The sequence below is a fragment of the Garra rufa genome, chromosome 8 (assembly GCF_049309525.1).
Source record: "Garra rufa chromosome 8, GarRuf1.0, whole genome shotgun sequence".
In the NCBI taxonomy this organism is placed as follows: Eukaryota; Metazoa; Chordata; class Actinopteri; order Cypriniformes; family Cyprinidae; genus Garra; species Garra rufa.
Window position 1 is genome coordinate 25,612,497 of NC_133368.1, and position 26,591 is coordinate 25,639,087.

Genomic DNA, 26,591 nt, shown 5'->3' on the forward strand with positions numbered 1-26,591 from the left:
CTGAAACAACAGAGACCAATAACAACATCATCATCACTGGCATAAATTATACTTATCATAGAAAGCAAAAATGTGACATAACCTATTTGTTCAAACCTAATTAGTCAGTGATTCTAATGTAAAGCCTCTAGGAATAGGACTAGAACTTACGTTCTTTTTCCCTGGAGTAGATGCTTAAACATAGAGATGAGCTCCAAATAGGAGGTTGGTGTGACATAGTTGTAGCGTTGCAGCTCCGAAAGAAAATGTGCAGAGAGATTGATGGTGGATGTGTGAAAGCTCTTGCACATGCTGATACAGCCTTCACGGGCAGTGTCTGTCATTTCAACGTCTTCCAAGAAACGAGACGCCACAGCCTGCAGCGCATCTTCTGGCCAGCTCTTTTGGAACATAATGATTCATTACGCTTTTAATCTTTGACTGTAACAATGCAAAATTAAAATTAAACATTAAATAATTATTGAATCTTTCAAAGCAATTATAGTTCTATCATGACAACTCTTTGAAGATTTTAGCATGGTAATGGATATGACAATGTTAATGTAGTTGGTCTTGGTAGAACAGATCTGCAACGCTGCTGCTGAATTGCTGCTGCCGTTGGTTATTGCTGTTGTTTTAGATTATTGCTGCTGCTGCAAAGCAAGTACAGAAACTTGCTAGTGCCAATACATACTGTGCTGTGAGTATTGAGGACATACTGCTGCTGCACAAGTAGCATATATAATAACCTGTAGCAGATCTATACAGGTGGAGCTGGGGAGGTGGAGGATTTAAGAGGAACTCTGAAAATGCACTGTGAATGCTCCAGTGAATGCTAACTAGCCATTTAAATGTAAAGCAGCAAGCTCACTGGCTGCATATGCAACACAAACCAATCTGCTTGTACCAAGTAATTCAACATTGTGAGTATTATCAGTTTGCGTCAGTTTCCACAACCCATTAGCATGCACCATCTAGAGTTTAATGACAGAACTTGGCATTTAATTTATTTAACATTAATATCACATTTTGAAGAGGTAAAGTCAACACAAAACCAGTGCTATGTTTGTCAACTAAAACTAAAACCATAAAAAACACTTTAATTGAAATAAAATAAAATCTAAAAAACCTATATTAACTTATTTTATCCTTTTTTTTGTATGATTTTATTTCACATTTTTTATTTTTGTTTAGTTTAATTTTGAACTACTTAAATAACTAAAACTGGAATAAACAATAAAAAAAACCACAAAAGCACAAAATTACAAAACTAAGCTTAAAATGAAAACAGAAAATCTAAAAAAAAAAAAAAATCTAAATTTTAATACAAACAAAAATAGTATATAATGATACTAAAACTGTTCACATTCACACTAACCTGAAACCAGTCAATAGTGCAGCAGTTAATGAGTGCAGGGAAGCGTCTCAGGCGGCTTCTGAAGGTATCGCCAATAGGACTCATGGCCAGTACCACGTGCAACTGGCTGCGGCAACGCTCCAAAAACATGTTAAATAGCGCCAATGGGCTGCCGTCTGTCTGCTTATCACGTTCACGTTGGCGGTCCAAGACGCGCATGCGCTCACAAATCTCTTGCTTCTCGTCTACAGCAAAGAGATTAGGAACCTCGCCAGTATTTAACAGGTTGCTCACATCCTCCAAAAATGACTCCATCTTAATCTGGGTGTCTGTGAAAAGGAAGACTCCATGAGTTTCGCCAGATGTTGATTTTTGCATGATGACTTTGAGGTCATCGCGCCACTCTGCAGCTCCATAACTCTTGGAGATCTCCACCTGGAAGAGTTCGGCTTCAGCCATGTGGGCGGCTAAGCGTGTCAATGACTGTCGGCCGCTTCCTCCAACTCCTACTAAGAGAGCGTGACCACGGGGCTGTTTGAGAATGCGGGAGATGCGACATACATGTTCAATGGCAAATCGGAAAAGTACAAGATTCATTGGAGCCTTGCTGATGTTGTTGTACTCTTCGAGATGGGTCTCCACCACCTGACGGAGCTTCTCGGGGTCACCCACTTCACGGTAATTGCGGTCCTCACCCTTGGGGTCATGGAAATCACAGAACATGAGGCTCCGAAGGTCATCCTCAGTTACACGGCCGTCAGCGTCACTGTCTAGATGTTTGAAGAGCTGATGGAAGTCTTCTTTCAGATGAGACTTGGAAACTTCCTGAAGGAAGCCTACCATCCATGCACAATCAGATGGATGCACTAAACGGTCATAATACACCCTCAGGACCTGCATGAGAGGAGTGATCCACATTAGTTTCTTGTTCTTACTTATGATATGACCTATTAAACTACTATATGTTAGCAGTTACCTCATGCACCCATAAGCGTTTGATGGCTGTAGGGTCGTCTGCCGTCTCTGGTCGTGATAAGCAGATCCCCTGGATGACACGGGAAAAATCTCGAAGGTTGAAGAGGTAGTGGGACTTGGCTGGTGTTGGTAGGAGGTTCTTAGTAGCCTCCTGGTATACAGACATGGTGGCACTAATGATCTGAGAGGTGACGCTGGCAAACGGTTTGGGAAATGGAAATCTAAAGCAGGCAAAACCACAAAATTTATTTATATAATGAATTCATTTATTAAAGATTCACTTCACGTCTTTCTTTCTTCAGTCGAAAAGAAACTGAGGTTTTTGAGGGAAACATTCCAGGATCATATAGTGGACTTCAATGGTGGCCAACGGGTTGAAGGTTCAAATTGTGGTTTCAATGCAGCTTCAAAGGGCTCTACATGATCCCAGACAAGGAAATAAGGGTCTTATCTAGTGAAACAATCTGTAATTTTCTAAAGAAAATAAAAATGTATATGCTTTATAACCACAAATGCTTGTCTTGCACTAGCACTGCGATGCGCATGCACGTCTTCACTCATTGCATGATTACGTTGGAAAAGTCATGCGTGGTTTGCTTTTCGTATGTGCACTTTTGACTTTCTTTCCATGTTGTTCCACTGGGACGGTACTTTCGCCAACATCAGGCTAGTGCAAAACAAGCATTTGTGGTTAAAAAGTATTTACAATTTTTTTTTTTTAAATGACCAATCGTTTTGCTAGATAAGACCCTTATTCCTCCTCAGCTGGGATTGTGTAGACCTCTTTGAAGCTGCATTGAAACCCACTGAAGTTCACTTTATGGAGAAAATCCTGGAATGTTTTCCACAAAAACTGAAGCTAGAATAAAATGAATACATTTTTGGATGACATAGGGGTGAGTAAATTATTATTACATTTTTATTCTGGAAGTGAACAAATCTTTTAACCACATTTGTATGGAAAACTGCCTCCATGGCCCTTCTACCTATGGAGCATTACCTTATGGTCAAGTGCCAGTCCAGAATTCTTGAGAAGATGGTGAACATGGTTTTGTCATCAAATTCATTAATGGTCACTGTGTTGAAATGACGTAAAAATCGAGGAGTCACAGGGTTCCTACCTCCACCTGCACATGACAATGGACATGGCGACATATAAAAGCAAACTTGTAATCCACTGTTCAAAACATGACACTTGGTCCATCCTATAATATCAGGCTTGTTTATTTTCTTTGCTGTAAAATAACTACATGTATCTCAAATTGCATACAACTATGCTTTGATTCCTGAAGCAACTTTACTATTCTCAGTAGGTCTGTTTGTCTGCTTGCCAAGACATTTATAAACTCCAAAACAATTTTGGCTTGTAATACTGTACAAAACACTGCTCTGAAAACTATTTGCTCTGAATAAAAACTGTATTAGCATATATAAATGACATGAACTCACCAGGTGGACCCATGGCACACATGATCTGGATGTCCACTAAGTTGATCATGGAGCAATCCTTCAATTCATACCAGTTCCAGTGATCGAGCCACTGACGCAGGAGCTCCACTGGAGGCTGGGCACCATAGGTCTCTCTTGCTGGCATATTCACATCGTCCACAAACACCACCTGATCAGAGTAATCAAAAAGCAAATTAAAAGTTAAAATAAGTAAAAAATATTTTTTTAACACTAATGTTAAAGTAATTAGATGCTGTAATTTTAAATGTTGGAAGATAATGTGCTGTTTCAAATGATGATTAAATACAGGTGAACTGTATTTATCTCCCATTTAGTTCAGAGGCAATTAAGAAGTCATTTCCACTTTGCAGTTAGAATTTTAGGCACAAATTATGGTCATAAATGGATTTTGAAATTCTATGAAGAATCACTTAACAAAAATTGATTGAGATTTAATCATAACTACTCTAATAACAAAAATGGTAATAAAAAGACGCTCAAAGTATACCATTTTCTTTCCCAGAGGAGGGCCAAACACTCCTTTCCTTCTCTTATCAAGTTTAGACATAATAATGTTTTGTGTCTGTGCTGCTGTTGTTTGGGCTGAGAAGTTGATCAGCAGAGGACTGTACACATCCTTCTCCAGATGATTCAGCAAAAAGTCCTGTGGGGGATTTGGAGACACTTAATTAGCTCTAGTTAGCACAGATGTGGCATCAAAATCCAACTGTTAGAAGTGTTGAGAAAACTGTTTCTACTGTGAGCCTGTCACTACCATTATAAAGGATGCTATAAGTAGCACATCTGAAACTGTTTTATATAACCTTTGCACCTGACATAATCATGCTTGCGTGAGAAGCAAGCAAACTGAATATGTGCAACAAACACTGCAATGCAAATGAATTATATCTCTTTATAGTTTAACAGTTGACCTACAGGATGAAAATCAACAACATGCACAACCAACATAAAAGCTCTTATTATGAAACCGCCATGTGTCAACTAATTAATGTAAATATATGCACATTTCAGAGAGACCTCATTCATTATAGTTTGAGGAGCCTGTGAGTTGCTCCACTTAAGCCTGACACATACAAGCTCTTTCATTCCTTAAAACTCGGTGAAAGAGCCATGTGGCAGACTGTGAAAAATGATGATTTAATATTCATGTTCTAAATGGGAGTGATGAAGTCATCGGCACCTGCAGGCATTTCACACTCACAATATAGACATACAGACTTTCAGAGTCCTTCAAAATGTTGCCAAAGAATCACAAGGGGGAAATTGTGAACAGAAAGAGGACGCATGGAACCTATGAAGTGAGTAGAAAGAATGTTCTGAAATAACTGGTGATTCAGATTAGATTGATCATTACTCAGTCTCTTCAGTCTTTTCATAACACAAGATCTGATGTCTAAACTCCAAACCACGATCTGGCACACATCACCGTTGAGACAGATGAGATTTTGTGTTGATGCCACACATGTGTATTTAAAACAAAAGCATAATGATTACACTAATAGATGAAGCTGTTTGGCTGATGGATCTCCTGTCGATTGACTTTCTAACCCTATCACCGACCAGAATGAGAGCATTAAGTGTGTTCATCTTTTGTAGAAAGGGGGCAGGGATGTACAGTGGGCCACAGTTGGTCTCGAACCATTGACTAATTTATCACAATGTCATCCTTCAATGCATACACGTACAAGATCATGTAAGAGGTTTCATGCTCAGCTGGGCAATGTGGTGTGTAGGTAGAGATAGTTGCATCATGCAAGTATTTTATTTTCAACAGGGGACATCTGTGGCATTCCTGTTTCACAAAAGTTCAAATCTTGACTAAATACTTGGTAAACTTTTTATATTCCAAAAAAGCAGAGAGTTTCGAGCTGCATGAGGTAGGTAGATGATAACAGCAAATGATCTGTTGAAAGTGAGACTCGATTCAACAGATGAGATTTAGAGTGAAGGGGTGATTTCTTCCACAGCATTTTAAATAAACACTTTCTTTTTAATGTACAAGTAGAATACTGACCTGGTAAGGTGTCAAAATTCATAAATTGTGTAAGACTCAATAGTTATGTTTTCATCCACCTATTTTTTGACTTATTTTGGGATGTTGCATAAAAATATGCTGGATAGAAATGCCAAGTTGCACATAAATTGTAAAAATGTGCATAAAAAACTTACTCAATTCACTCAGTTAAATAGGATAATCTTTTATACCAAAAACAATGTGCATGGAAACACATTTACCGAATAAATTCCTCAATGTGCATCAAGAAATTTATGTGATTTCGCCTCAAAAGATCATGTGATTAGATAACTTATAATTAGCCCACCAATCGCACCGCCCACCTTCTCAGATATTATTTTAATAATTGAAAAAATCCGCCCTCCTTAGTTACTGTTGCTATGTCCAACAAACAATGCCGCTCTCACACTACACATCATGTTCTCACGCAGTGAAAAATACATTGCAGAACAAAGAAGAAAATGACAACACTGTGACAGACAAGACTTAGCAGGCTACTTCTGGTATAAAACAAGGTCTCAGCTTTAAAATGTTGTCAATTTTTTAAGAAATGTAAAAAATAAATACCGTTTTGTGGCTCTTTAATGTGTTTTGACAGATCACTGTATTGCCTTATCAGATCAATCGACATGCGTCTTTTCTTATTTACTTAAAGCATGAAATAAACATGAATGAACATCAGAATGTATTTTATTTTAACCACAGAAAGAGATCAATAAGGACAGTTTTTTTTTTCCAAGTTTAAGTCCACCGAAATTAATCTAGGCTGTTTCTGAAATCGCCCCCTATACCCTCAAATAGGGCACTATTTGAGGGAATAGCCATTTTTAGTGGTGTCCGAAACCATAGTGGACGTTCCCGAGTGCACTCATTCAATCCCACAATGCACCGCAATGCTATGGCTATAGATAACCCATAATGCACTGTGAGAGTTGCACACCAAATGAATTCCTGCATCTCGGCAGAAGATGGTGCTCGCAACTGAATCATCCATCCATTCATTTTACAACACGCTCATCCACGCGTAAAGATCATTGCAGACTGAAGGCCATTGCATACTGAGTCCGAAATTTTTGCACGTAAAAAAAAATAAATACAACCTGTCTTTCGTCTGTCATAAAAAAATTTGGATCAGGTTAAACTTTCTGCATTTTCGCATCTATAGCAAGCATTTTAATAGGAAAGGATGACAAATATGAAAAATCTGAAAAAACGCATACGAAAATTTCGTACTCAGTGTGCAATAACCTTTAGTCCGAAATTTGTATTTGCGTTTTTTTATTTGTTATTCTTTCCTATCAAAATGCTTACTACGAATGCGAAAACACAGAAAATTTAACCTGATCTGAATTTTTTTATTTTTTACATTATTTTTTATGACAGACAAAAGTTTGGGAGGCAGTGTGTAAACGTGATTGACATAACGTAAGGTTGTATTTATATGTTTTTAACGTGTGAAAATTTAAGATGAAAATTTCGGACTTGGTGTGCAATGACCTTAATACAGTGTAATACAACACAGGTACAAATTCTTCGTAAATTGATTATTAAATTGTTGAACTAATCTTACTACTGGAACTGCCCATTTCAAATGATTATTAAACAGCAAGCAAACTATGCAAAAGCGGCAGTCCTTCCGGTGCACTCAGTGTCCAAATTCCTTCAAGTGGACTGTATGAGTGGACTAATGTAGGGAATAGTGAATGAGGGTATAGGGGGTAATTTCAGATACATCCCTACTTTCCTGTCTGATGTGTTTGTCAGACAAAATGGCAGATTCTGTGTTACGATTAGTCAGATTGCCTGTTTGCGAAGGGTAAGTTGTTAAATGCTCGAGCAGAGCCAATGTCCAAAATTAAAATTATTTGGTATAATCACCTCCAATAATTTTATCACAGAACTGCTTCTCAAACATCGGCATCCGAAAGCAAAATAAAATGACAGCGTTATTAATCATGTATGAAAAAAGAGCCACAGGTTCTTTTATTATTATTATTACTAATTTTGCGCATATGTTCAATTCGCACTTTTAGATGGATACATAGCTAATGTGAACTGATTAATACTAAACTGAGTTCTAATCATTAAATCGCTCTATATTGAAGTATACTCTCCTCATGGCACAATCAGAATTATGCAGGAACTATAAAATATACCACAGAATGCACAAAATATTCTAAACTAGAAGAGTCCATTTAATGTGCTAATTTTATGCAATTTCTCATTAAAAAAAAAAGTTAAAAGATAAAATATCAACTAATGCCTACTACTCTCACACAACTACAGTCAGACCTAATGTAGTCATTCTCACCCGACAATAATGTGCCATATTTTTTTAGCAAATATTGCTGTGCGTGATTTAATGTGCCATTATTTTGATTAACTAATGAGCACATCATGTAATTATTTCAATTATTTTTTTTTATTGATTGTCAGCCCTATTCTAAATATATTCCTGGAGAGTCATTGGTAAACTGCTATTCATTGTGTAAAAAAAACACTCACTAGAATGTAGACGCTCTTGCCAGTCCCCGTGGGGCCGACAAAGACGGTGGGCTTCTGATGAGTGATGAGCAGCTTCATGAGAGCAGTGTAGCGTACAGTGTTCTCCGTAGGCACAATTATTTCATTGAACTGCACATCTTTAGGGATGGGGGGAAAAGCCTTCAGCTCCTCAGTCCACAGCTCCCATCTCCCTGGACCCTGTTGGAGTATCACTGTTCATGTAAACCATTTTTTTTAATGACAAACAATTTCAATAAATCTTCTTTTTTTAATGGTGTTTTGTTCTGCTGTCCTTTCTGTGTGTCTTAAACTGCAGTGTGTATTAACGATGCAGTGTTTTCAACTCCACCATTATGACACCTTCTGAAATTTCATCAAGGTGCACTCTTTGTAGTTGAATTTATACCACAAAAGAATTATGGGCTTGTTCATGGTCCTGTCTGTTCAGAAAAAGGCTTTTATCTACAGCAGAAAAATGTAAGCAATGGATAATCCATTTCTTCTCTAATAAATGACATTTTCAGCATTTAATGAGGCATGAAATTGGCAAATTAGTCCAGGTTATGCCTGAAGTTTTATTACACAGAGATAAAGCTTGTGATTTACAACAAATAATAAGACAGATTACCTCATTCAGGATGAGGAGGGTGTGCTTCCCCAGCAAAGACTGAAGTTGCTTATTAGTATTTCAGGACGAAAAATGCAAATAATCAAATTCACATGCCTCAAGCTCTAAGAATTAAGTGGTCGATTTTACACTTTGTATGCGTTCTAAATATAGAGCTAGCCAAGATGGCATTTTAATACTAGACCAGGCTGGATATTAGAATTGCACAATTGCTTTCTAGAAAGCCAGAATGGGAAAACAGCCTTGAGAAGAAATGACAACTGGATATAATTATATTGAATACAGATAATATACCATTTTTAATAATAATAATAATTTTTTGTTTGTTTGTTTAGTGATAGTTGTTCATGAGACCCTTGTTTCTTCTGAAGAGTTAGACTGCCCGCTGTTCTTCAGAAAAATCCTTCAGGTCCAACAGATTCTTTGGTTTTTCAGTATTTTTGTGTATTTGAACATTTCCAACAATGATTTTACAATCCATCTTTTCACACTGAGGACAACTGAGGGACTCATATGCAACTATTACAGAAGGTTCAAACACTCACTGATGCTTCAAAAGGAAACACGATGCATTAAGCCACGATGCATCGAGCCAGGGGGTGAATACTTTTTGAATTTGAAGATAATTTGACAAAAAAATATATATATATTTTGTCTTCTGGAAACATGTGAGTATCTTCTGTAGCTTATGAAGGGCAGTACTAAATAAAAAAATTTAAAGAAGAAAAATGTACACATTCTGTTTAAAAGTTTACACCCCTGGCTCTTAATGGATAATTTTCTTTTCTGGAGCATCAATGAGTGTTTGAAACTTCTGTAATAGTTGCATATGAGTCCCGCAGTTGTCCTCAGTGTGAAAAGATGAATCTCAATTTCATAGTTAATGTTAGAAAGGGTTAAATACACAAAAATGCTGAAAAACCAAAGAATATGTGGGACGTGAAGGATTTTTCTGAAGAACAGCAGACAGTTTAACTGTTTAGGACAAAAAAGGGACTCATGAACAACTATCACTAAACAAAACAAACAAAACAAAAACAGCTGTGGATCAATACAATAGTATTAAGGATCAAGTGTATAAACGTTTGAACAGGGTCATTTTTATAAATTCAACTATTATATTTAAACATCTTTTATGTGAAATATCTTATTCAGGTTAGTGCTAAATAAAAAATAACATGCATTTTGTATGATCCCTCTTATTTTGGAGAAACAATTAACATTTTGCTGATTCTCCAAGGTGTATGTAAAATTTGACCTCAACTGTATGTGAATTGATAAGGAAAAATCTTATATCGTATATCTTAGGTCTTGTAACTGGTTTCTATATTTTAAGTATTTATATATAAATATTGAACTTAAATTAACTTTATTTTAAATGGTCCTTTATTTTTAAATTACTAATAATGCATTTACTGAAATAATATGAGGACTTAAAAGATAAATGTAAAATAACTATTCAAGAATGATCAAAATGGTGTTTAGACGCATACATGAATAGATCAGATTGATTACAGCGTTTCACAGGAGATCATCTTTCAAAAAATATTTCACATCAACTACCTAATTATCACCCCCAAAAAAATTAGGACGGGAAAAAACTTCCCCGAAGAGCCCAATCTGTTTCTCTCTACATATCCGCCCAAGTGTGTTGAAGAAACTTCCTGACCTCTTTGAGGAAGCGGTATTCATAGAGCGTGCCCTCAGTGGGTAAAGGCACCGTCAGCTGCTTGGCGGGAGGCTCCACGTGCTCCAGGATTCCATGGCGTGTGCGTGTCTCTTCACTAAGACCACCTGCCAGCATCTCCCTCACCAAGCCATCAAACTTTACCCTTCCTGCTTCAGTGCAGCTGGCTCCGACTGACCACATAAGGCAAAAAACAAAGATGCCCTATACAGGAAGAGAAAAAAACAACATTTTCATGAAGTAGGAGAGGTCAAAGCTAGTGGCACTTTTGGCTAACAAACAGCTCAGTAAGATCTAACTGTTGACCTTTTTAGCTATAAGCCCATTTTAGCTATCATATATTGGGTTTTTAATAAACATTCTAAATCATTACTTCCTCCATTGCTGTGTTTAATCACTATGACACACTGCTGACCTTCCCGGAGCTACTAATCCAATCAATTATTCATAAATATTCCTTACAAACTCAATTGCATCTTTAGATCAATCTGCTGCAGCCATGACAATCTATACAAACACTACCGCCATTGATTTAGTGCTCTTTTGGCGTAAACAAACAAACAAACAAAAAAGCTTTAGGAATGTGCAATACTCTGATGGCCAACTAGGAGGAAGCAAATAAAGTCATTCCTATCTGGGAGGAGGGAGTGTTTCTAAGAATTGATCCTGTACCAGCTAATCAATGAGACTCGCCGTCTAGGTTGATCTACTGATATGATCTCCGTCTCAAAGGAGCAGGTAGAGAAAGATTATTACCTTTAGAGGAGAAATGCAGACAGTATTGACAGACTTCAGACAGCACAAAAAATAGCAGAAGTCGCCTTTGGCTTAAGAGATGACCTTTCAGGGCACTAAAGCTAAGGTATTTGTAAGAAGTAATTAAAATGACAAATTTGCAGTGGACCACATAAACTGAAAAATTCCTTTGTATGCTTCAGATGAATATGAAATGAAAAGATGAAGTCCTTGAGACACACTATATGCAGTATAGGCATTTCTCCTGTGTATTTATAACTTGCAACACCATCTCTGTGGGTCAGATATATTGAAACAATTGATACATATTAAAACTCTGGCACATACTAATTTATCACAATTAGACTTTGACATTTTCTGGTGAATGTGTTCTAATGCGTTGTGGATGACATTGCTGTGTTTCCTTGGTTTTTAGTCAACTGCCTCAGTGTGGGCTCAGCACAAGTGTGGATCGATTTCTGCTACATAGTGAAAGCTGCAAGCACTGAGTGTCCAACATTCCACAATTCATCTTTTTTAGTTTTTATCTCCTCACCTCAAGCCAAGAGCAGACATCTCTCTCATTCATCCCCTTCATCTGGCTCTCCTCTCGAAACTCATCCATCATGCAGTCCATCAGATTCATCAGAGACTTCACCAGGCTTGTGTTGGACGTAGGACATAATTCCTGAATGGCCACACAAAACACACTCCATTAGTCCAGACCAAGAACCCATGGCTAGATGATCAGTGGTATGCTATTATACTGGGCAAAACTATCTTAAAGTATGCAAGGCATGCTGTGTTATTGGTTTGCAATGTGAGATAATAAATAATAGCTTAATAATTGTTAGACAAAAACTGACAAACAATGCAGAAGACAAGAAATGCAGCAGTGAACGAAAGTGCTAGTCTGTCTGACAAAAACTGTATTAACCAAAGTGCACTATAAGCACCAAAAGACAAAACAGGACTGTCAGGAAAAGTAGTATTTAAAATAAGAAAGCACATAATTAGCGTTTTATCCCATTCTGAGTACAATGCATGCAAGCACAAAAGAACCCCTAATTGCCGAAGACTGTGATTATTACGAAAAGAAAATTCTGTATTTAATGTAACAATTTCTTATTCCTTCCAGACTCTTAGGGCCCCTTTTGGCGTTAAAATAGGGTTTTGGGTTTACTAAGGACGTGCAGCGAAGAATTAGTGATGAAAAGGCGTGGGTGTTATTTTTGCATCTGACCTTATTGAATATGCATTTGTAAGAGTTTCTCTTTCAGACGAAAAATGTATGGAAGAAGAGTATTAAAATGAACCATGAACATGTGGTACTAATGTTTGCGCTCATCAAATTACAGGTATTTGTCCATTTTTTAATGCCCAAAAAAAACGTCTTAAAGCAGGCGGTAATTTGAGATGCCCTTGGTAGATTGCGCTGGTCATTATGAAAATAATCTGGCTGCGTCTGTGTTCTTTAATGTGTGTATTGTTAGTAAATCACACACAGATTTTTCCTCTCCCATTGCCGCTTTTATAGAATTGCACCAATTTGCCCTGTTCAGTAAAACTGGCCCTTAAAGTAATAATTATGCGTCATATAAAAACTATTGTTTTTTTTCTATAGTGTCAGTCTTAAACTGCTCTTCTAGATTCACCTAAAATTTCAGTAAGACCAGGAAAAAGACAGGAAATATAACATTAGTGAAGGGATGATCTTCAGTCAGATTTGCAAAAAAAAGGTTTATCTTACTTAGTATTTTTGTCTTGTTTCTAGTCAAAATATCCAAAAATTCTTAAATCAAGATGCATTTACTAGACAAGCAAAAGATGTAAGATATTTAGTCTTGTTTTTAAGAAAAAAAAATTGAAATGAAGTGAATTTTCCTTAAAACAAGCTAAATTATCTGCCAGTGGGGTAAGTAAAATACTCTTAAAATTATATTGTTTCTTACCCCACTGGCAGATAATTTTATTTGCTTACTTATTTTAAGCGAAATGCAGCTGATTTAGATTTTTTTCCTCAGGAAACAAGACTTAATATCTTACGTCTTTTTGTTTATCTAGTAAATGGATCTTAATTGAATTTTTTTTTGATATTTTGACTACAAACAAGACAAAAATACTAAGTAAGATAAGACTTTTTTGCAGTGAGTCGGGTCATCATCACAAAATAAATCTCTGGTAATTAGTACCCGAAGCAAAGTTGAACGGTCTTGCATTATCCTACAGGCATTTATTTTAAGCTTGAAAGAGTAGAGAACTGGCTGAAATGATTTGTCAGTGCTTTACATTTTTTTGACTGTGCAATTTAATATCAATTTAAAGGAATAGTTCACCCAGAAATTAAATTTCTGTAATTAATTACTCACCCTCATGTCGTTCCAAACCTGTAAGACCTTCGTTCATCTTTGGAATACAAATTAATATATTTTTGAAGAGCTTTCTGACCTAGACAGCAAGGTCCTACTACATTTTAATACTTTTTGTTGCGCAAAAATGCTAAAATAACAACTATATTCAACAATTCTTCTCCTTCGTGTCACCCTAGCACGATTTTGGAGAGTAACGCGACGCATGCGTGTGACACGGAGGAAAAGAAATGTTTAATAAAGTTATTTTCGTTTTTTTGTATTCTCATAGCTTCAAAAAATTACAACTGAACCACTGATGTAATATGGACTTTGAACGTGGTAGGACACTGTCTATGGAGGGTCAGAAAGCTCTTGGATTTCATCAAAAATATCTTAATTTGTGTTCCGAAGACGAGCAAAGGTCTTACAGGTTTGGAACGACATGAGGGTGAGTAATTAATGACAAAATGAGATGCTTTTTAATTATTTGCAAAGCACTTCCTTATTATCTGTAGCACAATTACAGCTGTACCTTAGTGCCTTTGCGGATGAGCTGAAGACATGATGGCAGCATGCGGTCAAAGAGGCCAGTGATGAGGTCTTTGTGCATGGAGCTCAGAGTAGAAGGCAAAGTGTTGAGCCAAGACAGCATTAAAGGCCGCCATCCCAACATGTGAGGCTCCATGTAGATCATACCACAGCGAGATACCTGCACAGAAAGGCTCAGCTTGATAAAAGAATAAAATATAATAATCACTTTTGATCAATTTAATGCATCCTTGCCGAATACAAATAAATTGTACTGACCCCAAACTTTTGAACGTTCGTAACATTTGACTAGATAATGTGACTTGTAAATATGGAGGAAAGCACTCAACATCACAATAGTCCTTTCTAAAGGATGTTGATGCACAACTCCAAAGGGTACAAAACTTTTTATATATTACTTAGCCATCTGGAATGGTGCATAGTTCAAACAAATTGCATTTTATTCATCTGTACGGCAGCTGCACTGGGTTACTCATAAAGATAAAGGTCTTCTGTGCTCAATGGTTTGATGAATTGCACATCATCAAGGTTACGTGATGGAAACAGCTGTCGGAAACAGGCTCCCACGAAAGGCCTGTGTGAATGGTAGAGGTGTAAGTGAATTGCAAACTGGGCGCTTATGCACAGGTGTTAAGCCGGAGGAGAAATCTGGGGCAAGCATGACCTCGAGAGCATGTTAGCTTGTTCAACTGAATTCTCATTGAACTTTGGTCTAGTTTTCAGCAGGCCATGAGTCAAGCATCAATATATAAAAAGGAGGAGAGCAAGACAAAAATTGCGAGAGACAGATACGAGCCAAAGGGAGATGGTTTATGCTATAGCCAGACGTCTTTCGTTTTCTGTCAAGATATTCGCACAAATTTGATCTCTGTCTCACTCTTTCCCTCTGGCTCTGTCTCCGGCGTCTACTTTGATCTGATCTGGTGACGTGTCGCAAACAATAAAAAAAAAAACACAGGCAGTCACACACACACACACACACACACACACACACACTTTGATATTTTCACACTCTTTCCTTCTTCATAACATGCTTGTTTAATCTCTGTCATCATCACCCATTCTTTTAAATCAGAGCCTTCTGCCCACACTAGGCCAGAAAAAGCTGGGATCCACAGCTATAAGAGCTTTTCCTCAGGCTAGGATGCGTAAAGCAGAAGCTCTGTCAGATACAAAGCCATCTTACGAGAAGACGCAGAGATAAATAAGGGGAGGAAATTGCTTTGGTGTTTCTGAAAGAAAGAAATCCAGTAGCGCCATGCCATTATGCCATTATTGAGTAGGATGAGAGAGGGGGGAAGCATGGTGTGGGTGTGTTATTGCCAGTGAATTGGTAAGTCCTCTTTTGACAGGTTTTCCTGAATGACAACAACAATCTCATTTGATGGTCTACTTTTTTTGAAACCCAAAACATCAAAGGCAGCCTTAGAGATGTCTCGTCTGATAAAGATATAACAAAATGCGCTGGGAAAAATGAGGATATATTTTCATCAAATTTCATCATTTTTTAGACTGTATTGTATTTAAAAAAAATAAATATGTGCACTGTAGGTTTGCCTTTGTAGGTGGAATATATTAAAGGAAGATATTATTGAACTATATTGCAAATGTCTGCTGAAGCGATTCCAAAGTTAGAAACAAGTCGATGAAGTTATTTTAATAAGATTCGTGAACCTTACTGTCTTTTGATCTCTCTTTTGACTGTGTTCCAAAGTTCAAATAAACTCTGACCTGTGAATTTGTCACAGAGTGAGCTCTTAGCCGAATTAAAAGAACACAGACTGTATATTTTTATATTTATTATTATTTGTCATATGTTGACTTTGTTTTTAAAAAAAGATGCCTGCCGAGTGTGACATATCTCGACTGCTGCAGTATCTGAAAAAATTCTGCATGCTCGGTGTGATCACAAAATGAAACATACTTGCTGAACCACATACAGTTGAGGTCAAAAGTTTACGCCCCCCTTTCAGAATCTGCAAAATGTTAATTATTTTACAAAAATAAAAGGGATCATACAAAATCCATTGCTTATTTAGTACTGATCTGAATTAGATATTTCACATAAAATATGTTTGCATATAGTCTACAAGAGAAAATATTTGAATTTATAAAAATGACCCCGTTCAATAGTTTACATCCCCTTGATTTTTTAATGTAGTGAATACCTGAATGATCCACAGCTGTGTTTTTTTAGTGATAGTTGTTCATGAGTCCCTTGTTTGTCCAAAACAGTTAAACTGCCTGCTGTTTCAGAAAAATCCTTCAGGTCCCACAAATTCTTTGGTTATTCAGCATTTTTGTGTATTTGAACTCTTTCTAACAATGACTGTATGATTTTGAGATCCATCTTTTCACACTGAGGACAACTGAGGGACTCATATGCATCTATTACAGAAGGTTCAAATGCTCACTGATGCTCCAGAAGGAAAAATTATGTGTTAAGAGCCGGGGGTGAAAACTTTTGAACAAAATGGAAATGCGTACATTTTTCTTATTTTGCCTAAATATCATATTTTTTCATTGAGTACTGCCCTTCAGAAGCTAAAGAAGATAGTTACATGTTTCCCAGAGGGCAAAATAAGTTAAACTCACCCTGATATTCAAATTCTAAAAGTTTTCACCCCTTGCTTTTAATGCATGTTTTTTTAGGAAAATCAGTGAGCATTTGAACCTTCTGTAATAGTTGCATGAGTCCCTCAGTTGTCCTCAGTGTGAACAGATCTCAAAATCATACAGTCATTGTTAGAAAGGGTTCAAATATATAAAAATGCTTAATTGTTCAGGACAAACAAGGGACTAATGAACAACTATCACTAAACAAAAACACAGCTGTGGATCATCCAGATAAAAACACAGTATTAAGAATCAAGGGGATGTAAACTTTTGAAGAGGGTCATTTTTATAAATTCAGCTATTATTTTCTCTTGTGGACTATATGTAAACATATTTTATGTGAAATATCTTATTCAGGTCAGTACTTAATAAACAATAACATGCATTTTGTATGATCCCTCTTTGAAAGGGGATGTAAACTTTTGACCTCAACTCTAGCTATCTTTGAAATGACCATCTCACCGTGGCTGGCGAAGCTACTTCCAGGTCCATGGGTTCAAAGATAAGGCTCATCTGCGGGGACATCTGGATGATCTCACCACTCATGAGACAAAGCTTTTTGTTGTCGTCCAGTACAGTGTTCATGTTCTCAATCCACACTGCGTCCACAGGCCCATCAAAAATCAGCCACTTTCTGTCAGGACTCTGGTGGGGAGGCAGCAGACAGACACTTCAGACTCACAGTGAACAATTTAACTTTAACTTTGCTGTGCGCCTCGTGGCTATGTCTCAATAAAATAGGTAAAACTGCACACTATATATATATTTTTTAAACTTTAAAGATTAGAGCTAACTGGTACAATGCTTTTTTCTGTAAAACTATGACAGCATTTTCCTAGCATTTTCTAAAAGTTGTTCTGACTAATCGTGGATGTTTGATGTGAAAAATAAGGGTAACTAACAACAAGGGTTTACAAGGGTAAACATTTCTATTGTAAGCCAGTGAATAAAAGCTTCAAACTATAATCCTTTGGGAATGCAGTCATGACTGCACTCTGAACAACATCAAAGTCAGTACGTAAAAGATGTCACAGATTTAGGCTTAGTGTTTCCATGGTAAAAGAAATATAAAAGCTGCATGTTTCAAGCAGATAGCAGCACTATGTGAATGTTCTTTGTTTTGAGATGGCTTTAAATTGATGGCAGTGAATTTAATGTTCATTACTGTTTATGTATCTAGTAGTGACTTAAGTTGCGTTGCTGTCTATGCAGGGTCAGAAATCTCTCAGATTTCATCAAAAATATCTTAATTTGTGTTCTGAAGATGAACGAAGGTCTTATGGATTTGGAACGACATGAGGGTTAGTAATTATTTACATAATTTTCATTTTTGGCTGAACTATCTTACCTTTAAAAGAATGTAATGGATGTAAGGAAGGATGAATGGATAGAGGTGTAGATAAATAGATGTATGAATGAATGGGTGGACAAATAAGACGACTGGAATGGTAACTGTACCTGGGAAGTGGCGAATGCTCTATAGCTGACTGCCAAGATGCCATCTGACCACTCATGGGACACAGGATCAAACTGTCCATACAGCTGGCCCATAGTGATGGACTTTGGGTTGATAACAGTGATCTGAACTCTGTTCTCCTCCATCTGACTCTGCATTCAAAACAGGTCAAGTTTGACTGATACTATAACACTTTCACTACTATAACTTTTTGCAGCACTGTTTTCAGTTGCATCATATTAGCATGTGTATGAATGTGCGTCAGCGCAGTGATTTATAGCAGTACCATCACTAAATGTGTTGTCTGTTCTCTGAAAACACAAGAAATCACATTTGCTTTCTATAAAAACATTTCACAGACTTTTTAAGCGTTCTATTATGCAAAAAGAGCAGTTTATATTGTGGTATTGTGATACAAATTCACATCCAGTTGGAACTGTTTGAGGAATGTGGGAGTCTTTGAGACTTTGGGAGTTCACATCCTCTGGGTACAAGAAAAAAGTACTCGAAAACAGTCAATAAGTAGGATAAAAGAACAAAAGTTTGAATCTTATGTAACAGACATACAATGTTGAACGTGGAAAGTTCTACTCCCACTGTGACTATTTGAGAAGCACTAGTTTTTGTAAACAGTTGTCCATTTACAGCACCTTCTCACAGATGTCATTCAGGGCTGCGGCGAGCACACGGTATGCAGACGTCTTCCCACCGAAGGGCTCTCCCACCAACATGAAGCCGTGACGCACAATCATCATTTCATAGATCTGCAGGATCTTCTCAGCAAAGAAGTCAGTGACCTGCAGGTTCATCTTAGCGCTGTTTTCATTTATAGCCTCAAGCAACACGCTGTAGTCTGGTTTTGGAAGCTTGACTCCGGGGAATAGATCGGAAGTGATGCCCTGAACAGATTTACAATGTCTGAGACGTTAGTGAATATTAACTGAAGAAATTACACATACATATCAATGAACGCATTATTGTTGGTATGTGTAGAATATATTGATACAGATGTAGTACCTCAAATAATGGAAGGTCATGAGCCAGAAATTTCGGGAGGTTAACATCAATAATAGATCTCAGCAGCAGAATATCCTCATCCTCCTCTGGAAACTTCAGCTGTGACATGTTAAACACAGGGAGAGAAAGAGGTTTGACACTCAATAAAAGATTTGCTTGTGCCGTCACTTTTCCAAGGTCTCCAGGGGGAGAGTGGCATTCAGCCACATTGTCTTTGCTCATTCTTTACCATCACAGTCATTTGCAACTCAGACCTGAGGGGTTTAGAGCACGCCTTTGTCTCCAGAAGTAATTTCAAGATGGCAAAAGAGTGCAGTCTCGGGTGTGATGGTGCAAAGATTGCTGTGAAAATGACACGGGCGTATTCATTTCTGAAAACAGCAGAGATGACACAAGCAGGCGCTATTCAAATTTGCCAAAACGAGGAAAGCGAGTGGGAGCTGCCAAGGTCAGCTTCCTCCTCTGCCTATTTCAGCTCTGTGAGATTCGTTTTTGTGGCTTTAATATTCCAGGTTCCTTATTGTCACACTATAAACACATTAGGAAGAGTAACAGTCATGTACACTTTCCAGTAAAATACAAGTTGTCACTTTCTTAAGCACTTGTCCTGTTACACACAATATTTAGTTATTTTGGCCAGTGACTGGATTCTACAAATCCAATCCAGTAATCAACAGTACACTTCTTTCCCAGTGATAAAAGACAGTATATGTACTATAAATGCTACCTGGTACTTTGAAACTATGCCCACCCAGTGACAATGAGGAAACAAGGACAAACTAGTGTACTATAGATACTTCTAATTTACAGCATCTGCAGCTCTGGATATCTTCACCATACCAACACTGTAAAAAATGACAGTAAATTTAACGGTAAAAGACTGTAAAAATGCTACAGTAAAAACCTGTAAAATGGTTAACAGTAAGTTCTCCTACTATACACGGTGAAAAACTGTATTGGACATGGACATTTTCTGAAGTAAAAAAGAAATTGACATTTCCGGAATTCCCTGCAATACATTTCAAATTGTATGCTTTTTTTGTTGAAATAACTATGTTTCTACTTAGTTTTTCTTATCAGTTTTGTACATTATGGTTGTATGTTACATCTAATGTTATTAAATTAATGTTTATTGCATTATTTCAGTTTAATGTATGTTGCCATGATGGTGTTTAGTGTTTGCGTGAATGACTGTTACGGATCAGCCAGGATTAGCTCAACAATCACCGATCACCGTCACCTGGTTTCAATCAGCCACGCACCTGCATACGATCACTCAAGCCCTATAAGAACCCTCACGAAACACCGCTCAGGGGCCAGGCTCGTTGACTCGAAAGCGGACACTTCGTGTGACTTCAATCAAGTTCACGGAAACCTTACCCTGAAAACTTACCTGTGTTTACTTACCTGTATCTCTGCTCTATTCCAGTCAAGTCTATCGAAGTCTATTGATCCAAGTTTCCAGCGTGTGAGTGTGCCATAAGTCTGCATCCTGTTGATGTCCTCCGATCTTCGTGCCTGCAACGAGAAAATACAACTCAGTTACAATATCTGCTCATCAAGTATCATTACTCAACTTTACTGTTCTACTTACCTGGTTCTGCACGCCATCACCTTCACCGCTCTGCTGACTATAAAATAAACCTTGTATTCACCTACTTATCTGTCTCGTTGGTCTGCATCCGTAACAGAAGCCTGGACCGAAAACAGCGTCAGCAGAGCAATATGTGCAACCCCGATCCAGAGCCCAGCCAGCTGTCATCACCCTGCAGCACGGAGCACCAGCCAGAGCCCGCCGCAGCCACAGCGCCACGATCTGCCGCAGTTAAAGCGACAGAGGACATCGCGACTGACCAGGTGTGTGAGCCGGCTACGATGTGCGTCACCGTGGGAGTTCTCGTGGAGATCGAGGGCCTAGAGGGAAGCCCCGCCCACACTCCTAACCCTGAGGGTGAGCTGCAACTGCGCTGTGGTGGATATTATAAGGATCTATTGGAGATTTTTGAAATGGATCTAATTGACTGGTTTGGCGAGATTATTCCCAGCCGTCCTGAGTCCCCGCTGGTTCCGCCCAGCCGTCCTGAGTCCCCGCTGGTTCCGCCCAGCTGTCCTGAGTCCCCGCTGGTTCCGTCCAGCCGTCCAGAATCTCCGCCAGTCTCATCCAGTCTTCCAGAGTCTCCGATAGTTCCGTCCAGCCGTCCAGAATCTCCGCTGGTTCCGTCCAGTTCTTCAATGTCTCCGAAGTTCCCAGCCAGCCTCCCTCTCCCGCCTCCACGCAAGCCAGCCAGTCCTTCAGCCCTGTCTCTGCTGCCCCCTGTCTGTCCCACAGCTCACCCTCAGGCAGCACCACCTAGGAGTGTGATTCCACCGTGGGACATCCAGGCTCTAGCTCCGCCAAGGCGTGTCGTTCCCCAGTCCCGGCCTACATCCTCCGAGTCCTGGACTCCACCTCGGTCCTCCGACCCTTCGGCTCCGCCTTGGCTCCTGGCTCCCTCATCTCCACCGTGGCCCATCATCCCACCAGCTCCACCGGGCTCCCTCGTCGCTCCGCCTTGGTCAGTCGTTGACCATCTGTCGCCTCGGGACTCCATTCCTCCGGCTTCACCTCGTCATTCCGTCCCCCCGGCTCTGTCAGGCTCCTCCTTCCCTCCAGCTCCGCCTATGTCCTCTGTCGCTCCGGTGTCACTGCGGTCTTCCGGAACCCCAGCTCTGCCTCGGTCCCCTGAGCCATCTGCATCACCTCGGCCCTCCAGATCTGCAGTGTCACCCTGGCTCTCCGTCTGCTCGGCCGCACCGGGCTCACTCCAACCAGAGGCTTCATCTCCGTCGCTCGGCTCCAGGGTGTCGTTGGCTAACTCTCCACCATGGCTTCTCCCTCCCTCGACTCCGCCCTGGGGCGTCATCCTGGCTGGGCTCTGGACCACCATCCGGCTCCTCTGGCTTTGGACCTTTTTCTGCTCTCCTCCTGCCGCATACCCGCCACCTGAACCCCCACCCTCCCTCCTCTGTTGTATCCGTTTAGGCGCGAGGACGCGCCTTTCCGGGAGGGGGGCGATATGTTACGGATCAGCCAGGATTAGCTCAACAATCACCGAGCAACCGTCACCTGGTTTCAATCAGCCACGCACCTGCATACGATCACTCAAGCCCTATAAGAACCCTCACGAAACACCGCTCAGGGGCCAGGCTCACTGACTCGAAAGCGGACACTTCGTGTGACTTCAATCAAGTTCACGGAAACCTTACCCTGAAAACTTACCTGTGTTTACTTACCTGTATCTCTGCTCTATTCCAGTCAAGTCTATCGAAGTCTATTGATCCAAGTTTACAGCGTGTGAGTGTGCCATAAGTCTGCATCCTGTTGATGTCCTCCGATCTTCGTTCCTGCAACGAGAAAATACAACTCAGTTACAATATCTGCTCATCAAGTATCATTACTCAACTTTACTGTTCTACTTACCTGGTTCTGCACGCCATCACCTTCACCGCTCTGCTGACTATAAAATAAACCTTGTATTCACCTACTTACCTGTCTCGTTGGTCTGCTTCCGTGACAATGACACTGTGCACCTTCTATATATGTTAGTATTTAAAAGCTGCTTGTGATGGGCTTTGGTTCATCGTGTGACTTTACCATCACCACCTACTTTTGGTGGTAATCAGTGTATCATAAAGATACAAAACAGATTTTCATACTTCAGTAGGTTGGTATATTAACATTATATCAGTTAATGAAATTATGGTATTGAGATGTAAATTTAAGTTAAAACCGTTAAATCTAAAACGTTGCTACGGGATTTTTTATGGTAAAATTCTGGCAACCACAGCTGCCGCTTTTTTACCGTAAATGTTACTTTTTTTTTTCAGGATAGTTCTGTCCTTCCTGTAAATATTATAACCATTTATATTCACTACATTATCTGAGAATGTTTGATCAAGATGTGTTTGTGTTACTGCTAAAACATGAATATTATTTGTAATCAATACATGAGTTCTTTCAGCAAGTTTATTCCTATCGGCTTCAAATACTAATATGAGCTACTTGTAATCCTTTCCTGTGTAACATGATTAATACTGACATAATTTATAGAATTTCTTCATTTCTATCTCAGCAAAATCTTGTCCTATCCTAACAAACGCATCAATGGAAAACTTATTTGTTTAACTTCCATGTGATCATTTTCAAAAGATGTATCCTTATGACTGGTTTTGTGGTCCTAGGTTACATTCATTTAATTCCCTACATTTTTTTTAAGAAGCCATAAGCCTAGAAGATGACTCCTTAACATAGTAGGTGGTGATAATGCACCTTAACGCTGGTTGCAACCCGTTACAAAATAAAAAAAGAAGACACAGTGTGTTGCTACTATTGCTGCACAAATCACATTGAAGGATATGACAGACGATAGCAAGAAACTCTACACACATCCACAAAAGTTAGCTCGCCAGTGTGGGAGTTCTTTGGATTGATGGAGACAGACACCCCAGTCTATGGGAAGTGCCATTCAACAGCACATTTTTTTATGCTTTTTTACACTTATGGTTACAAATACTCTCTCCACCTCCATACACTTGTATTTTGAGTGTTTAGTTTCTCTGTTTTAGGCTTTAGTTTCTATTTAAGCGGCACAATGTACATATAAATCTGTCACAATAAAATGAACCCTTTGATATTGAAGGATGTTGATATTAATAAATGTAAATCTAGAACCAGTGTACCAAAATGCTGTTTCTTGTCCACCCAGTTAATTTTGATTCTAAAGGATTCGGATGGTAGGTTGAAAAGGTAGCCTGATCTAATTAGTGTTAACAGATTTCATACATATGTTGACATGCAAATTTTTGTACATTTGGACATATGCTGTCAAGTACAACATGGCCGTACTGACTAAAATCTTAAACTTTGAATGTAGACACAGCTTTAGAAATACAAAGTCCACACAATACTATTTATACACTACCAGTCAAAAGTTTTTTTTAAGATTTTTAAGGCTTTTAAAGAATTATTTTCTGCTCACCAAGCCTGCATTTGATCCAAAGTACAGCAAAAGCAGTAATATTGTGAAATATTTTTACTATTTAAAATAACTGTTTTATATTTAATATATTTTAAAATGTAATTCATTCCAGTGATCAAAGCTAAATTTTCAGCATCATTATTCCAGTCTTCAGTGTCACATGATCCTTCAGAAATCATTCTAATATGCTGATTTGCTGTTGAGCACATTTGAGTTGAGTTTTTTTAGGATTCTTTGATGAATAGAAAGATCCAAAGATCAGCATTTATCTAAAATAAAAAGCTTTTGTAACATTATACACTATAATATTCAAAACCAGTCAATTAATTAATATTTTTAATTAAAAACATATATATTTTATTCAAAAAGCAGTCAGTATAATTTATAATTAATATATATTTTTTAATATTTTAATTATATTTTAAAATAATTTTAAAAAATATTTAATATTTATAAATACATTTATAAAATATTTATAAATACATTTAAAATGTTACAAAATATTTCTATTTCAGATAAATGCTGTTTTTTTTTTACTTTCTATTTCAAATTCTATTTCTATTTTTATTTCTATTTCTCTGGATTCTATTTCAAAGAAACCTGGAAAAAAATATACTCAACTGTTTTTAACATAATTATAATTGAGCAGCAAATCATAATATTAGAATGATTTCTGAAAGATCATGTGACTGGAGTATGATGCTAAATTCAGCTTTAAATTCACAAAAATGAATTACATTTTAAAATATATTCAAATAGAAAATTGTTATTTTGAACAGTAAAAATATTCTGTTTTTGCTGTACTTTGGATCAAATAAATGCCGGCTTGGTGAACAGAAGAGGCTTCTTTAAAAAAAAACATTAAAAATCTTACTATTCAAAAACTTTTGACTATATATATTTATTATAATTTGTATTATAAATATATATAGTTCCATAGCTAAATTTGACTAATGCATAGATACATATTAGATGGCAACACTGGCAAAATTTTAATTATAAATTATACATAAACATAATACAATTAATATTAATACTGCTTAATTTTGTGGAAACACTGAAACATTTTTTTAGGCCTCTTTGATGAATAGACCGTTCAAAAGCTTTTATTTAATAAAAGAAATCCATTATACAATGTCTTTATAGTCTGCTTTGATTAATTAAAAGTGTCCTTGCTGAATAAAAGTGCAAATTTCTTATTAAAATAGTATCAATGTTGCGATGTGACTAGAAGCACGATACAGTGTATTTACGGTTCCCTGTTTACTAACAATTATTGGACTTTAATACGTCTTTGTTCACAAATGTTACTTTGGTCAGTAGCTGTTGGCATCTTTCTAATTAGCAGCCACGAGATCCCAAACTGCTGTCTTGGTTACTGAGTCAACCATTGTGAGTTTGGGATAGCAGAAGTGACTCAGGAAAAAAAACAGGACAATGTGATTCACTCCTCCAAACAAATGCAGCTGCCACTCCTAAATCTTTGCAGGGAGTGAGTGGCCAGAATGACTCTGACAAGGGACATGGCTTTTATTCGGATGGTGCAGTCGTATCAGAACAATAGAGTAAGTGGAAAAACAGCATTCATCTTGCTCGAGGCACATCGTGTAAGCACTGCAGTTGTTCCTTTGACCCGTCTTCTCTGATGGCCTATGGCTGCACCGCTAGCTGTTCTCAATGTCCGGGTGTCAGTAAATGACAGCTGTATGAGGATATTTTCTTGTGCATACTAAATATGCTTTAAGGGAATATCAGTGCAACAGTAATAAATCAAAGATCAAGGAATGAACTCAGGTTAGGGCCACCTATGAACATGAAAAATCACTGTGTTCTGGCTTCGCTTCAGGGGAATAGCAGCCTGTCTAGCAATCAAATGGAATTATAGTATAACACATGAAAACTGCAGGTTTGTATTGACATTTCAATCTGAGAAGTGTGGAGGTTGAAATCATGCTTGCTTACATTCTGTTCTTTACACCTTAGAGATGACGAGAGTTCTACTGATTGGAGCCTAGATTTCTTTAGGGTCACAGAGGTTTAAGCAAAGTTCTCAGTTTCAATAGTCCGTGTTTTTCACAGATCTGCAATTCTCCAGGCTGCTGAATTGAGTGTGAACACTATTTATATTCAATGTCAGATTCATTTGGCTTTGATCCACAGGCGAAAAGTGGCGAGAGGGAGAGAGGAGAAGGAGCATGCAATGGGAATTGAGATGAAGTGGAAATGTTTCACTC

General features: G+C 38.1%; 1 protein-coding gene across 1 annotated transcript in view; it reads right to left on the reverse strand.

Moving 5' to 3' along the window:
* dnah7 (dynein, axonemal, heavy chain 7) overlaps positions 1 to 26,591 on the reverse strand; it is a 96,923-nt gene that overhangs the window by 40,721 nt on the left and 29,611 nt on the right. The window contains exons 29-42 of the mRNA XM_073845060.1: positions 19,340 to 19,438; positions 18,973 to 19,221; positions 18,325 to 18,474; positions 17,329 to 17,511; positions 14,234 to 14,410; positions 11,907 to 12,038; positions 10,598 to 10,819; positions 8,301 to 8,498; positions 4,269 to 4,424; positions 3,761 to 3,929; positions 3,312 to 3,438; positions 2,313 to 2,532; positions 1,358 to 2,230; positions 151 to 380 (exon numbers count right to left, since the gene is read on the reverse strand). Of these exons, the coding sequence (XP_073701161.1) occupies positions 151 to 380; positions 1,358 to 2,230; positions 2,313 to 2,532; positions 3,312 to 3,438; positions 3,761 to 3,929; positions 4,269 to 4,424; positions 8,301 to 8,498; positions 10,598 to 10,819; positions 11,907 to 12,038; positions 14,234 to 14,410; positions 17,329 to 17,511; positions 18,325 to 18,474; positions 18,973 to 19,221; positions 19,340 to 19,438 (3,185 nt within the window). The remainder of the gene's footprint in view (positions 1 to 150; positions 381 to 1,357; positions 2,231 to 2,312; positions 2,533 to 3,311; positions 3,439 to 3,760; positions 3,930 to 4,268; positions 4,425 to 8,300; positions 8,499 to 10,597; positions 10,820 to 11,906; positions 12,039 to 14,233; positions 14,411 to 17,328; positions 17,512 to 18,324; positions 18,475 to 18,972; positions 19,222 to 19,339; positions 19,439 to 26,591) is intronic.